The 16594-nt window shown below is 38.2% G+C and overlaps 1 protein-coding gene across 1 annotated transcript in view; it reads left to right on the top strand.

Moving 5' to 3' along the window:
- The window catches only part of LOC136871873 (ataxin-10), a 109412-nt gene extending 95924 nt beyond the window's left edge, over positions 1–13488 (top strand). The window contains exons 6-7 of the mRNA XM_067145529.2: positions 5251–5314; positions 11567–13488. Coding sequence (XP_067001630.2) covers positions 5251–5314; positions 11567–11748 — 246 coding nt within the window. The 3' untranslated portion in view covers positions 11749–13488. The remainder of the gene's footprint in view (positions 1–5250; positions 5315–11566) is intronic.
- The last annotated feature ends 3106 nt before the right edge of the window (positions 13489–16594 follow it).

Genomic DNA, 16594 nt, shown 5'->3' with positions numbered 1-16594 from the left:
CATCGTCCAACATTGGAGGGCAGGAACACGAACCTCCATCAAGAAGCATTACATAATATAAGTAGTACATAGTGATTACTTTGAAAACTCAATCCATTGGACGTGCTGTCTAAGCAGCCATGTGTTGGGGTAATAACGAATGAAGTTAAAAACAGAGTCTTGTGAGTTCAGGAGGTCTTACGAGGTAGCCGATACGGACAATCTAAATGGTCACATCATAACGTCTGGAGGTAGCAAGAAAGGGGGTAGTTTGAAGGATCCCATACTTAAAATTAATGGGCCACCCAATTAAGTGATACGGGATGGAGAATCATGTTTATGATAAGTATTAGAAATGGGGGAGTTATGTTATGAGGATAGGGTTAAGGGCGAGAAGTCAAGTTATTGATAATAAATATTGCCACGTGCATAGCGTGGGAGTTGCGATACATGGGGGAGGTAGTAGAACCAATGGAAAACCAGAAAGGCTTTATCTAAGAGGAGGGGGACCCTCATATCAATTGCTAGTTCCTTTAAATACGTATGTAATTTAAGGAACAAGCGTCTTATTGCGTTAGTCTTCGCTTTGGAAGCCTTGCCTTCCACTCACGTCAGGGAATCGCGATCGATTCTCCAAGAAGTCTCGTTACTTAGAATATTTCTTAGTAGATCAAGTTGAACGGTGGTGCTAACACTTGGTATTCATCATTCATACTTTGATTCTCGACTTAAGCCCTAGTTCTTCTGGGTTTTATCGTAGTCGGCAACTTAAAGCTTGAGGAATCTCTGTGAGACTCCACCATACTCTGTTATTACATCGCTTTAGCATTTCAGTGGTACTCTAATGTTTTAGAATTCACTTGCATTTACTTGGAGTAGCCGTTCTGAGGAAGGCTAGTTCCTGTACGTCACGCTAAGTGACCGACTTCAATTATACGTGTATATTCTTTGTACACCATCTGTCAGTATACACACATATATATAGGAAATCATATGAGTTTCAACTCTTAATAACAAACCTACCTAACGCCTATAAATTACCATCTTATATCCTTCTCGTTTTTAGTACTGTTGTTAGCCATCAGGTGATTCCACTCACCGCTCGGCGTCTCACCTGTTGGCGGGGATACGACACCCGGGCGAATACCTGCTACGACCTGGTGAGTATTGCCTTGGCTGTTTGGTTCGGCTACAGAGGCCCCTATCGGAGGGAATGGCATTCGGGGAGGATTTGTCGGGCATGGCCGGAAATATTCTAAGCCTGTCTAGTGTGGTCCTCCACCCAAGTCTTTAACATTTGATTCCCCCAGGGGAACAACCACCTTGGGATCTCATCTTGAACACTAAAAATGAGTTGATTGAAGACATGAAGAACCGTCGCGTGACACAAGTCTGGCGCATTACGCGCAATGTCAACGGTGAAGACGTTGCCACCGGTACCTTCATAGTCTCTTTCAAGTTATCATTGTTAACAGAAAAAGTCAAGGTAACAATCTATCGTTGCGATGTGAGACCGTACATCCCGTCTTCCATGCGGTGCTATCAGTATAAAAGGTTCGGACACATGGCATCTCGTTGTTCGAATCACTCTGTGTGTAGTACATGTGGAAGACAAGCTAATAGCATGGAAGAGTGCACACTTCCGAACAGGTGCACTAACTGCCTTGGTCTTCATTCTCGAGATAGAAACTGTCCACTTAATCCCAACGAGATGATGATCCAGGAGATAAAGACACTGGATAGTCTTTCCTACCTGCGAGCGCGCCGCAAGTTTAATTCATTGAATAGACCTGCCAAGACGCTAGACTTCAGTGTGATAGCACATAATCTATCAAGTTAGTCGTTTACTCAAGCAATACTTGTGAAGATCGGTATGCCTAAGGCAGCAGTTGCTCCTGTGAGCAATGTTGCAAAGAGTAAAATCTTGAAGCTGGGGTCATCCCTGCCTTCCCTGCCTTCCCTATGGGAATCAACATCTTTATCAACATATCACTTAGTCGAGCAGCTCGTCTTCTTTCTCCCAAGTCTTCCCAGCCCAGAATTTGCAACATTTTTGTACTGCTACTCTTCTGTCAGAAATCACTCAGAACAAATTGAGCTGCTTTTCTTTGGATTTTGTCCTGTTTTTGAATCAAGTAATCCTGATGAAGGTTCCATACACTGGAACCATACTCTGGTTGGGGTCTTACCAGAGACTTATATGCCCTCTCCTTTATATCCCTACTACAACCCCTAAATACCCTTATAACCAGGTGCAGAAATCTGTACCCTTCATTTAAAACCATATTTATGTGATTACCCCCAATGAAGATCTTTCCTTATATTAACACCTAGGTACTTTCAGTGAACCCCATAATGCAGTAATTAAAACTGAGAGGACTTTTCCTATTTGTGAAACTCACAACCTAACTGTTAACCCCGTTTATCATCATACCATTGTCCATCTCGCAACATTATCGAGGTCATTTTGCAGTTGCTCACAGTCCTGTAACATATTTACAGAATAACATCATCTGCAAAAAGCCTTATATCTGATTCCACTTCTTTACTCATATCATTTATATATATAAGAAAACATAAAGGTCCAATAATACTGCCTTGAGGAAATTCCCCTCTTAATTATTACAAGGTCAGATAAAGCTTCACCTATTCTAATTCTCTGAGATCTGTTTTCTAGAAATATAGCAACCCATTCAGTCACTTTTTTTTCTAGTCCAATTGCACTCATTTTTGCCAGTAGTCTCCCATGATCCACCTTATCAAATGCTTTAGACAAGTCAATCGTGATACAGACCATTTGACCTCCAGAATCCAAAATATCTGCTATATCTTGCTGGAATCCTACAAGTTGAGCATCAGTGGAATAACCTTTCTTAAAACCGAATTGACTTCTATCGAACCAGTTATTAATTTCGCAAACATGTCTAATGTAATCAGAAAGAATGCCTTCCCAAAGCTTACATGCAATGCATGTCAAACTTACTGGCCTGTAATTTTCAGCTTTATGTCTTATCACCCTTTCTTTAGTACCACATCTTCCACCTTTAACGATCATGGGTTTTGCTGATGACATGGTTGTCATAGGAAATAGTCGAACAGCAGCACTTGAGCTCTCGGAAATAGTCACAAGGAGATTTCATGAAATAGGGCTTTATATCAACCCAGTGAAATCTACGGCAATCTGCATCAAACGCGGAAAGTTAATCGAAGACCCAGCTGAATTTAAGAGCTATAATATATCGAGTTTGCAACGTGGGGAAACAATCCGCTATTTGGGAGTTAACTTTTCAAATGAAATAATTTTTCAACCTACACAGGAGCTTAAAAAATTACAGAATAAAATGGAGAAATTGGTTTCTTCTCCACTATTACAGGCTGACCAGAAATTTAAAGTAATAAACACAGTTATATGCCCATCTCTCATATACCCGTTCCAAACTATCAAGCCAGAGAAGATTCCGAAAAAGTTCCTTGCTGATACAGACATACTAATTCGAAGTGCTCTTAAGGAAATTCTTCAAATACCTGCAGACATTCCTAATGGAATGGTCTACACTGAGAAAAAATATAAGGGGTTGGGACTCTTCTGCACCACTTGGGAAGCTCATCTTCAGCACATTAACATCTGTAAGGTACTATTAAGTTCAGGTGACGAATACATACGTGCTACAAGAAATCTGAAAGAAGAAATAACTCTCTCACTACAATCCCTCAATGTCCCTCCATCCGACAATTTAGTACATCCACGTCTAGAGATAACAGATGCCAGGAAAGTGAGAAGAGTACTGAGAGAAAGGGCATTCAGTGAGTGGTGCAACTTACAGCAGAAAGGAAGAGGTGTATGTTTGTACAATGAATACACTCCTGCCAACTCCTGGATTTGAGACCATCAAGGCTTATCATGTAGTGAATGGCGTGAAGAAATTAAGATGACAGCAAACATTTCAGCAGTTAGATCGGTACCAGGAAGATTTCAGAATGATTCCCTTTGTAGGCGCTGCCTCAAGGAGATTGAAACTCTTGCGCATGTTCTGTGATCTTGTCCTCATGGTGAACTTTTAAGGAATACGCGTCATCATAACATCCGCTCGTTAATTGCGGCGATGCTAAAAGAGCATGGTTTCCAGGTATTTGAAGAGGTTCATGGCTTAGCGAACAATGGAAGCCACAGAAGGATTGACATCATTGCTTTCAAGAATAAGAAGAGAGGTTACATCATCGACCCCACAATTCGCTTTGAAAGCCATAAGTCACAGCCCTCAGATGTTAACCTAGAGAAGAGGAATATATACTTTCCAACAATTCCTTACTACAGGGAGAAATACCAGTTAGAGGAAATCGACATAGTAGGTCTGATGATTGGAGCAAGGGGAACGATTCCCGCTTTTGCCGCTAATTTCTGGAAACAGATGTCTCTGCCAGTTACGTTACGGGAGATTGCCATCGTAGCCTTAAGGGGCTCACTGATAATTCTAAGGAATCACTGTTACAATTAGGTTACCTTCAACATTTCTCAAGTACTACAGAATATCTGTTTCTCTTCTAAATATAAATGTAAAAGTATACTTTGTCGCAAGGCAGCCTCTGCATGAGAGGAAGTATTTCATAAAATAAAATAAGGGGCTACTATAGCAGCTCTCCATTCATTTGGTATAGCTCCTTCATGCATACAATAATCAAATAAGTATTTCAGATATTGTACTATATCCCAACCCATTGTCTTTAGTATATCCCCAGAAATCTTATCAATTCCAGCTGCTTTTCTAGTTTTCAACTTTTGTATCTTATTGTAAATATCATTGTTATCATATTTAAATTGTAATACTTCTTTAGCATTAGTCGCTTCCTCTAGGATTAAATACCTGCATTAATCATTGCTGCTTTGACTGACCAAGTGTAACATGCGTGGAACTCATCCCACTTGTCCAATGCAATGCATGTTTGCATGCTTGCATTCAAAATCGTGGCAACTACAGTGATTATTAATTTACAGTATCACCATGTTACATGTCTTCTTGCGCATGCTTGTCATTTTGTGGAATGAGTTCCATGCCTCTTACACTTGGTCAGTCAAAGCAGCAATGATTAATGCTGGTATTTAATCCTATTTTACTGTATATTAACATGATTATATTTGTGAACTTACTTCTGCTCTTGGTCGTTCTAATGGAGTAGCATGTTTTATGTGTTTTTTTGCTGTTCTGTATTGCTGTAAACCGTACCAAGTGTTTGTAGAGAATGTAATGATGAAACATGCATTTCTTTTTTCAGGTTCGTGAGTTGGACTGTATCCCCATCTTACTTGATTGCTGCAATATTGATGCAAGAAATCCATGTATCCTTTAATAGAAAATTTTGATGAAGGTTGACATAATTCCCTTTGTTGCACTCGGTTTTGACTTTTATCTGCCATACTGCAATTTATTTTCTTCTATCTTCATGAGCAGTTTTATTTTCTCTCAACGGTAAGTGCTACCATTTCAGAACGTCATCTAGAAGTGAAAGGACAGCTTGCACACTTGTCTGGAAGCTCGATTTTGTAGCTTGAAGACCATGATCTCAATTAGAAAGCAAGACTGATATTTGAGTCCCCAGGAAATGAATAATAATAATAATAATAATAATAATAATAATAATAATTTAGATTAAAGCTTCTTTGATCTGTTAAGCTGATTGATTGATTGATTGATTGATTGATTGATTGATTGATTGATTGATTGATTGATTGATTGATTGATTGATTGATTGATTGATTGATTGATTGATTGATTGATTGATTGATTGATTGATAGTTTAGATATTTCCTTTGCAAAGTTAGAGCTCAAGATCCTCTCTTACTTAACCACTAGAACAGAATATATATACATTGACAGAAAATGGAATCCCAACACCAAGAAGACATTAAAGGAATGCAGTTTAAGCTAAGCAGTTGTCTAGGTAACATAATAATTTGACTAAAGTTTCCAGGTCACAGGTTCAAGTATCCGCAAGAGGACGTGTGACATGTAGAGCATGCAAACATGCTTTGCATCGTACACGTGCCATCAGTCAGAGCAGCAATGATTAATGCTGGTAATAGATGACGCTGGCTTTGCCGTCCCATAATGTCCCATACATCCTCAGTAGGTGATAGGTCTGGTGATCTTGTAGGGCAAGACAACCGGTCTACACTCCGTAGAGCACATTTGGTGACAGCAGTGGTATGAGGATAAGTGTTATCCATGTTGGAAAACACCCCCATGTATAATATGAGTGAATGGCAGCACAGCCAGTTCCATCACCAGTCTGATGTACAAATCTTGCGATAAAGACGAGAGTGCTCCTGCTGTCAAAAGAAATAGACCCAGTGTGTCGGCGCTGCAGACTTCTTGGTTCCAAGCGCTCACCTGTCCTCCTCCTTACCAACCTGTGGCCATCACTGGCACTAAGACACAAACGGCTTTCATCTGGGAACACAACAGATCTCCATTCTGCCCTCCAATGAGCTGTAGCTTGACCTGAAGCCGCAGATGGCAGTGATTCAGAGTTAGTGGCATGAACGCTACAAGATGTTTGGCTAGGAGGTGTCCCTCAAGTAATCGATTTGTTACAGTTCAAGTATTATGGATCTTTGAAGAAATTCCACCTGTACAATACTATGTTTATTTTATTCAATTCAGAACAACATAAATGGATTATTGGTATATGTTTTGTCTCTTTAGAGACATCTTCAGCCATAAAAATGAACAATCTCGGACAGCAAAGATACACATACATATTAAAACACACTAGAATCTTACTTAAATAAAATATCTTAGTTTTTATGATAATTTAGTCTTCAACCTCTTTAGGACTGGGTATATTCAAGGAGGGCATGCTTAAGACGACCAGCTGTATAGCATGTGGTATGGTGAAGAAGACCAAGTCATTCGAGGCATATTTTTCACATCTCCTTTCAGAAACCTGTAACTTAGGCTGTAATAAAGGTTTCTTCACGATTCTCTTTTTCAAAATCTTGAGAAAATAGCCCTTTTTCTTATGACGTGTAATAAATGGGGGCAGTTTGAATAAAATTAATATTTTAAAATAAACAATATTTTATATACCTAACACTAAAAATGTTTGTTAAATGTTGAAATGAAGTATCTCTAGCTTCTGAAGTAAGCAAAATTTGTCCATGACAAATGCATTATTTACATTCCATACTTTTATTTATGTTCCATACTTTATTTTCTGTGTTATCACAAAAATGTTTGGGTTTCGGTTTGAAATTAACAAAATATTGTTATTGTCCACTTGATCTGAACTCTAAAAAATCCCAGCACAGCAGTAAGCACACATTGTTTGCCTACACTTTGTAGATACAAATCCAGAACCTCTGAATAACACCAATACACACCTACAGTATAACACACTGAAACTGACCCAAAAATGTTTCCATTTCTTTTCCACACTTACAAAAATTTATTTACAAATATATTTTGGAATGCACACACCATGGCATCTCTCTTGGCATTTGGTACACACAGTTCTGGATCTTTTCCTAACCCCTTCTGTCTTTTCTTTTCTTCCAGGGAGTTTAGCAAGTTCTATAGGTCTTCGAAAATCATCATTTGAAGGCATAATGGATGCTGATTTCTTTTTCATCTGGAACCATTTCTCAGACCATCATCAATTATTGGGACAAGAACCTTGGCATGATACTATGTTTGCCACGAACCAACTATGCTGGCATAGCAGGGGGAGAGGTGATACTCCCATGTGGCGCATCCCAGGTGGCGGATAGGGGGGTCCTAACCGACTTGCCGGCGGACTTGAGCAAAATAAAATAGCTCTCACGGACCAAACACAGACGAAGAATACACCCACCATATCCCCTGCCTGTCATAAGAGGCGACTAAAAGGGGCGACCAAGGGATGATCGAATTTGAACCATGAGACTACTTGTAATTAGTACACCATCATGCAGGGAACACCATGGGTCGCTTTTATTTGCGTGTTGTACCACTATGTTAGATACATAATAGGTTTGTGATTAGTAGCGACAGTGTGTGAATCAGGGTGGGTTTTACAGTACCTGTGATTAGTGTAATGGAGCAGGAAAAGTGGAAGGACAGAAAGGAGTGGAGGAGGCTTGTTAACCACACCCAGGCGACTGGAGTGGGACATTGATGATGATGATGATGATGATGATGATGATGATGATGATGATGATGATGATGATGATTAGTACAACTATATGAGCGACACCATGGGTGAGTGACACCGTTGATCTGCCAAGCCTATGATTAGTACCCGCTATGTGAGGAACACCACGGGACAGTATGAGTCCCTGTGATTAGTACACCTATGTGAGGAACACCATAGGTTTGCGTTGCCTGTAAATGGTGCCACAATGTGAGAAACACCATAGTTCTGTGTTACATGTGCACATTACATTACCTGCGAGTAGTATCGTAATGTGTGGAATACCGCAAGTCTGTGTAATTAGTACCGCAGCATGACAAATACCATGGTTCTACTTTCCTGCTGCTAAGTACCATTATGAGAGGCCAATGACTTGGATTTTGGGCTCCTTTAGACTACAAGCATCATCGATTCAGCTTTAGAAGCAGTCCCTTGGTCAGTAATACTATTGTTTAACGCTAGTTTCTGGGAATATGGGGCATTGTGGATTGGATCCACTGATTGTTTTAAATTCATATCCATCAATTCATTCATTCATTCCTCACATTTCGAATTCTGGTCAGTGGATGATTTTGGACTTTTAAATTGTCATTACATTTCGTACCATTAGGGGCTGATGACCTAGATGTTTGGCCCCTTTAAACAACAAGCATCATCATCATCGAAACCATGTTTAGTACAGTTTTCTTTATATAAGATGTACGCTTTCAATGCACTTTCTTCCAATATTGTATCGTACACTGCTCATCGAGATAACTATACAGCATCATATCATTCGTGTCAATTCCTCCCATAATCGTATTATAGTCACAGATCATTCTTGGTTTCACTGTTACAGTTTCTTGCCCATGCTTCCCTTTTATCTTCTCTTGATCGTTTATTTCTATGTTTATGGGCAGTAAAATTGCAGGGAATTTCTGGGATTTCTTCTCCTTGTAAGCCAAACCGACAATGTTGCCTTTCCTCATGTATACCTTCTTTCCTGCATCAATATTTTGTGTCAATTCTCCTGGAATACCTTTCCTATTATGTCTCAGAGTGCCGGTAAAAAATGTACCTTCAGTATAAAGGTACCCAGTAAGAGGAACATTTGAAAATAAGTTACCTGTGAATATGTGGTAATCTTTGCTTAGAAGGCTGCACTAATTTAATAACTTACAACCACAGTGTAACCTAAGCCTTTTTCTTTAAGTCCGTATTGTTTATCTTCCATTGATTTTGCTCCTTTATAACAATGGAAATTCATACATTAGTTTGAAATTGAATCACAGAAAACCCCAAGTTTGATACCCCTCTTGTGGTGATATTTATTTAGAATATGTTGCAACAGTCAAGTATAACTTTTGCTACTTATCAAGCTTTCGTCATCTGATATTTGCTGGCGAGGTCTGTAAAAGTATTTGAAAAGATCGTTCACATGATTTACTAAAGGTTGAAATTTACCGCATGGATCATAATTTGGTTCATTGTTCTTGGCCAACTTACTATTGTCAACTATATATGGAAGAAGCTAAGTATTGATTCAAATCTAGTTCTAGTGAACATTTACCGAAACCAGGGAGAACTTTGCAAAGAATTGGCACACCAGTATGACTTGATTGTCGGTTTCCCGTTCAAGCTCATACTCAACAGAAAAATAACAAAGGCCCTCATCTCTGTCACTGTCACAGAAATCCAGGAGTGAAGTCTGCTTGATGGAAAAAGATAGATTTTCTGGGATGCAGTACATTTCTTTGAATACCTATTTCTCTCTGTAACCATAAGTCAGAAGAGGCTAGCTGTAAAAAAACTAATTAAAATAAGCCACTGGTTTTGAATCATGTGAAGGGCACTACTTAGATCCTGGGGATTCCATGAAGGAAAAACCTGTGAGAGAACTGTGGCTTACTTTCTTCCAGTATCTTCATCCAGTTAGCATGGTCATTATTTTCATCTGAACTTGAACTGTCCTAGTCACTCAGCACACGTCTGTCAGTGTTATTAGTCATGCAAGATCTAACTTCAGCACTACTATCACTGTTTTGGTGCTCACTGCGAGCATCATTCTTGTGTTGTAATCCGGATGTTGAAGGCTGATTTGGATCAAAACATGGGTCTAAATCACTGTCATCATCAGATAAATCTGGTAAATCATGTAACAAGTCATCGTCAAGAGTTATTGTTGAGTTCTGCCTCCAATCATAGGTAATAAATTTCATATTATTCCATACTGAAGAGCAATATAATGTAAAACAAAAGCTAAAGGTTTCCACCTATTCAATGCAATTTATTGTAACCTAAAAAACATATATTTGATGAAACTAGTTGTGGTCTTGATAGAGACCATCATGAATCAAAATTATTAAATTTAAGGCAAGACATGAATTATAACAGATAAAATTTATGAAGCAAGCGTGTTGTTGATATTCGGTGCAAGACAGGTAAAGCGTTGAATGTTAAACACTCATCAGGACCACATGTCTTGTGAAAGTTCTCAAAGTTTTCTTCCAATTTGAAGAATGCACTTCACAAAAGACCAGGTGAAACACTTAAAATACCAGCACTTGAAGAATCTTCCTTAATTCACTTCAGCTGAAACAAGTGTGAACAGAATAATGTTCATGGAAAAGTGTTGAGATGGTCATTTGATTCCAATATGGATCATTGAAAAAGTTGAAACAGCAGAAGCAAAGAAATAGAATTGAGCTGAGTTGTAGATGGGCGGAGGAAGAGTCGGTAATCTGACTGTGACTCAGTGATATGTGTTCGGAAGAGACTACTACTGTGTAGGTGGGGCTGAGGGATGTGGAATGGTGGGTGATTGCTGGAGGGAATTTGGAGAAAAATTTAAAAGGAGGTTTAGAGTAGGCCTACTTAATTTCTTTTTTATTGAAAAATAGGAATTAATGGATCAAGTAATGGGTTTGGTTTTTCTAATATCTCGTTAAGGTTGAAATTGGGATTAAAGTATTGATCCAGGTGGATGAAACCTTTTTCAGTGATATTGAGCAAAGAGCTCTTATTAACCATTTTAAAGATTTTTAGATCTTGATCAACATTCATGAATTTATGGTTTGAGTTCATCATACATTTTCCCATAGCTGAAAATCTATTATATTTACATAAATTTTACATTCCACTTGAAAAAGAAAACCGAAGTGGAATATTGTAATACAGAGTGGAAAATTTCTTTGTTATGTTATGTTGACATTGTATAATTGGCTGGTGCAGGGATTGGAAAAGTCCCAAAACATGTACCTTTATGTGAATAATAATAATTTGTTACAAGTGAGTACTGATAAGGCAGACCATTATAATATATAATATATGTTGAGTATAGTACTGGTATGTTGTAGTGTCACTTCCTTGTGCTCTTTCTTGTGCGTTTGAAAGACTGTTGTTTTCTTGTTTGCTGATGATATGTATCCTTAACTATAGTCAGTAATAATCCAGTGGGTTGTACTAGCCTGCCGTAACTTGTGTGAAGGTAATAAAGATAACCAGGCTGTGATTGCTTCCATGACAAAGCTCGGGACTATTGACTCTTCAGTATTGCGTGAATTGGGAATTACTCTACATGACGATGGTGAAAAAAAAATTGGTATATTACCTCTTTCCAAGTAATGCTCCAGTCTCATGTGTAGAGAATATTTCTACTAGTTCCATTGAGAAGATCTGCTCATTGTGATATTGCCCTGTGAGTTTAGTCAGTTTTTGGGATTGTGGAGGAAGTATGTTCTAAGCATATAACATTTTTCCATTTCTTTAAGGATGTTATACCTTTTCTTCTTTGGTATATTCCATTGGCCGTCCAGTTCTGAGAGAGTAGACTATGTACTTCTTAACAGGCATATAAGTCATGATTTGCATTTCCTTCCAGAATACTTTTAAAATTATATATATATTGTGTTCATTCTGGAGAATTACTTCTTACCGCACTGTTAAATCATGCAGATTCAGGTAACAGTTACTCCAAGTGGTAAGGGTGGGTACAGTATTTTTCCCATTCAAGATGTTTAGAGTTTTAAATTCTTAAATTTATGAATTAATCATAATGCTTAACAGTTTTCCTTTTATGCTGTTGAAAATATTATTTTAAGAGTATATCATGAATATCTGTATGTACTGTCAATATATAGAAAAAAAATTCTCATTAAGTAATTGTCATGGAGTATGGAATTAATATTGCTAAGAAGGATATCTGTAATACAAATATAATCAATATTGAACAAATATTGGTATATTTGTTAGGTTGTGATTTCCTATATCATTTTTGTGTGTGAGAAAGTTTTCCTTCTTCCTTTACACTGTTCTTAATTTCTCATAAGTAATGTTTCCTATTGTGAGGAACATGTATCCTTGTTGTCAGCATGTTAGCAGTTGGATTAAGTGCTACTCTCTTGCAACACGTCCACTACATTATGGTGCATTTTTGCACCATTAAATTATTTTTCCCGTATCGGGAATATTTGCCAAAATACTTGAGTGATTCTTCAAAGTTTACATTAAATTTTGCCTGGATGATCTATTCCACTGATGCTTTTTAATTTCCAATATATGCAGCTTGATGTGACATCAGGGTAATTTTGTCTTTGATTTTTTGTTCTTAAATAAACCATAATGTCATTGAAAGTTTGAATGTGCTTTTTGAAACAATTCATTGTAATAGTGACATTTCATAATAGGACTAATGATAATTTCACGTACTTTTAGTGTTCTGCTATATCTATTTCAGATACATAGACAGTGATTTCAAAGAAGAGAAATTATTCGAAAACATATCACAGTAATGCATTACAATTGTTTAGCTAAGATTTAAGTGGTAAATGTCCCCTTTTTGTGGTATTTACCTTTCCTGTTTTTTAAATGAAAAAAAATAATTATATCACTTATGTCTGCAGAAATCTGATTTTGTAGTACAAATGAAATTTGTTTGTAATTTCTGACTTTCAAATTATGAAATACGGTAGTTGTGATATTTTGTTTATGTTTTTGGTAAGCTTTATAAAGAATAATTATCAACTTTCTAGTCAGTAATCTTCACTGACTGTGACTCGGTGATATGTGTTCGGAAGAGACTACTTCTGTGTGTTTAATACTAAGTTTATTCTAAGTTTAGTAGGACTCCTGTATGCTGGTTCAGAAATGTGTTTTGGTAGGCTCTTAGAATTGTTGATATCTCTAAATATATAAAATAAAATAAAATAAAATAAAATATTGACAAACATAAATGTTTAGAGTGAGAAAAGCTTACCAAATGTTGATCATTGTAGGTGATTTATTGTACAAATTGTATTGTAAATTATGTTCATAGTTCATGACATACAACATAATGTTGAAAATAAATGGCACATTGAAGCTTGATGTTAAGTTTTGAAAATTTCTATTTCAAAGCAAAATTACACGTTCCATTTCCTACCTAGTTTTTTACAATTTTTGTTCCCAACTTTTGAACTGTGACAGATATTCTTGCATAGAATATAAGCAGAATGAAGCATAAGGACAAGAAAGAGAAAGAAATTCATGTGCACAGCTGGACTTGAACCGGTGAGGTGGTGGTGGTGGTGGTGGTGGTGGTGGAGGTGGTGGTGGTGGTGATTGGTTTAAGAGGAAGTACAACTGGGCAATTATCCTCTGTTAACATTAATCAGAGGGGGAGAAATGGAAGGGGCCAACACTTCCAAAAATGAAGGTATCGGCGAAAGAAAGACAAAGGCCACGAAGGGCGTGAAAGTGAAAGACTCCTTATGCCTAAATACCTAATACCATCTAGGTCGGAAAAGAACATGAGTTGACCAAGGGAGGTCGGATAGGATAGATGAAAGTGAGAAGCCTGGCACAAGTAAGTGGAAGCAATGCTAGGACTCAGCCAAGGTCCCGTGATCGCCAAACCACGCTCCCAAGTTCAGAGTCCCTGAGACCGCTTTTAGTCGCGCCGTAAGACAGACAGGGTATACCGTAGGTGTTACTCTACAGCCCCACCCACGGGGGTTTTGAACCAATGATCCCTAGATGCCTAGACTCTGGCACTATCCTCTGAGCTGCGCGCTCGCTTGCCACTTCGTTAACGTTTAATTATAATATAATACACGTGAAATGTTAACGAAGCGCGCGCCGGAATCCGAGTCCTAGTATTGCTCCCACTTACTTGTGCCAGGCTCCTCACTTTCATCTATCCTATCCGACCTCCCTTGGTCAACTCTTGTTCTTTTCCGACCCCGACGGCTTTCGAACGTTCGATGCCTAAGGGAGGGATCTTTCATTTTCACGCCTTTTGTGGCCTTTATCTTTCTTTGGGCGATAATTTGATTTTTCTAAGTGCTCGATCCCTTCCATTTCTTCCCTCTGATTAGTGTTAATAGAGGATGGTTGCCTAGTTGAACTTACTCTTAAAACAATAACCACCATCACCACCAGGGGCTCTCAACTTTCGAGCGTGAGGTGATCAGGGGCCCCTTGTATGTTTTAATTGCCTTATTAAATGAATAATCGGTGGATATTATTATACCAAAAATTGTGTAAAATGAGTATTGCGATTCAAACTCGAGTTTAGATGCATTCTCTTCTCGTATTATTTCCATTTACTTTTTCCTTTCGCACGTCACATAAACCACATTTCTCGCCTAACTCTCTTTCTGTTCTAAATTCTTCATACTTTTCCTGCTTTTTACTTTGAAATCCAGGAAGCTTTCTCTATGTAGAGTCTAGGTAATTACGTAGTTTTTTTCCATTGACACTAGTATTCTCTCCTGGCGCTGAAAGGTTCCTAGTTTTACTTCTGTAGTAATAATAGGGAGTCTCCGTGGCTCTGGCGGCAACGCGTCGGCCTCTCACCGCTGGGTTCCATGGTGTAAGTCACGGTCACTCCATGTGAGATTTGTGCTGGACAAAGCGAAGACGGGACAAGTTTATCTCTGGGTACTCCGATTTTCCCTGTCATCTTTCATTCCAGCAACACACACTAATATTATTTCGTTTCTCATCTGTCAGTCATTAATCACTGCCCCAGACGAGTGCGACAGGCTTCGACAGCCGACACAATTCCTATCCTCGCCTTATTAAATGAATAATCGGTGGATATTATTAAACCAAAAATTGTGTAAAATGAGTATTGCGATTCATTCATTGAATTCCTGACCCAGTCGAATGACTAGGCTGTGGATTTTCAATAATAATACAGAAGCTCTTTGTCTACTATTTTAGTTCAGGGTATCTCGACTTGGGAGCGTTGGTTGGTGGCTTGGCTTTCCGTAGCTTAGTCTGACATTGTTTCTACTTACTTTTGCCAGGCTTCTCACTTATATATTACCCATCACGCTGCCCTTGTTCACCTCCTTTTCCTTTATGATTTCGATGGTTTTAGTTTTGCGATACCTTGGGAATCTTTCATTTTCAGCACCATCAATCACTCTTTACAATGAACATTCTTGATACTTGGGAAAATTTTGCAGAGTACTGCGTATGTGACAACTCTTCTCACGAAATAATTTGTCTTAACCTGAAACTACTTTGCTACCGAGAAAAAATGCTTTGATTAAATAATTCAGTACTTGCTAGTGCCATATCCTTGACCTACGACATATGGGAAAGGTACGGAGATGGATCTTTTCTGGCTCAAAGCCGTAAGCATTGAGTTAATCGCGGTGCATGGCTATTTGTAACCTGTACCTGTCATTGCCTTCATTTATCAAAGCTGTGTACCATCATCAATATCTGTAATCCGTGGTGCGTATATACCAGTTAAAGCGCCATCCATCACCAGTGCCATAAGCATGGCATATTTAAGTGAAGGGAAGAAGCAAAATTATGTAATTACATGAAGTGAAAGAATATAATTAATATTCTTAACGTCAAATATGACATCATGAGTTTAGTTCTTGGAATAATTATTGAAGTTGGCACTACATCTCCACTAACGGCTACTGTACTTCTTGCTATTCTTTTGCGCGACGTGCACGAAAATGGGCGTGGTGGGTAGTTGCTGATCACTGAAGATAACCTGTCTCCGAAGAGTCTTTTTCTTTTTTGTGATATCGGCTAGTTGTTCCTTTTTCTAGTTTGGTTATATGCTAACTACATTGGTATCCAGATTATATGCGTTGTTAGTTTATATGTAGATATGCCATAATTACCTGTCAGAATGACAAATAAATGGATTAGTAACGTCAGAAACGTTTTTACACACATCAAAACCTGTTCTGCTCGAAACTTTTATCTTAAAATTGCAGGTTCGAAAATGAACATACTCCGAACTTAGTTTTTCTAACATCAGATGGAGACAATAGTAAATTAATATTAGTATGAGATACAGTTACCTTAGTGGGCACAAGTCTCGAATCCACGTGGCATTTTTGGCTCCTCACAAATAGCAATATAGAGAGGTCTGGAGTGTTTGTTGACGTGATTGACACTATGAAATCACTCCTCTAAAGCATTCCCGGCGATCACGCTGGCCATTAACTTACATGTA

Source organism: Anabrus simplex, chromosome 4, assembly GCF_040414725.1.
Source record: "Anabrus simplex isolate iqAnaSimp1 chromosome 4, ASM4041472v1, whole genome shotgun sequence".
NCBI classification, from domain to species: domain Eukaryota; kingdom Metazoa; phylum Arthropoda; class Insecta; order Orthoptera; family Tettigoniidae; genus Anabrus; species Anabrus simplex.
This window is presented reverse-complemented; position numbering and strand designations above follow the sequence as displayed.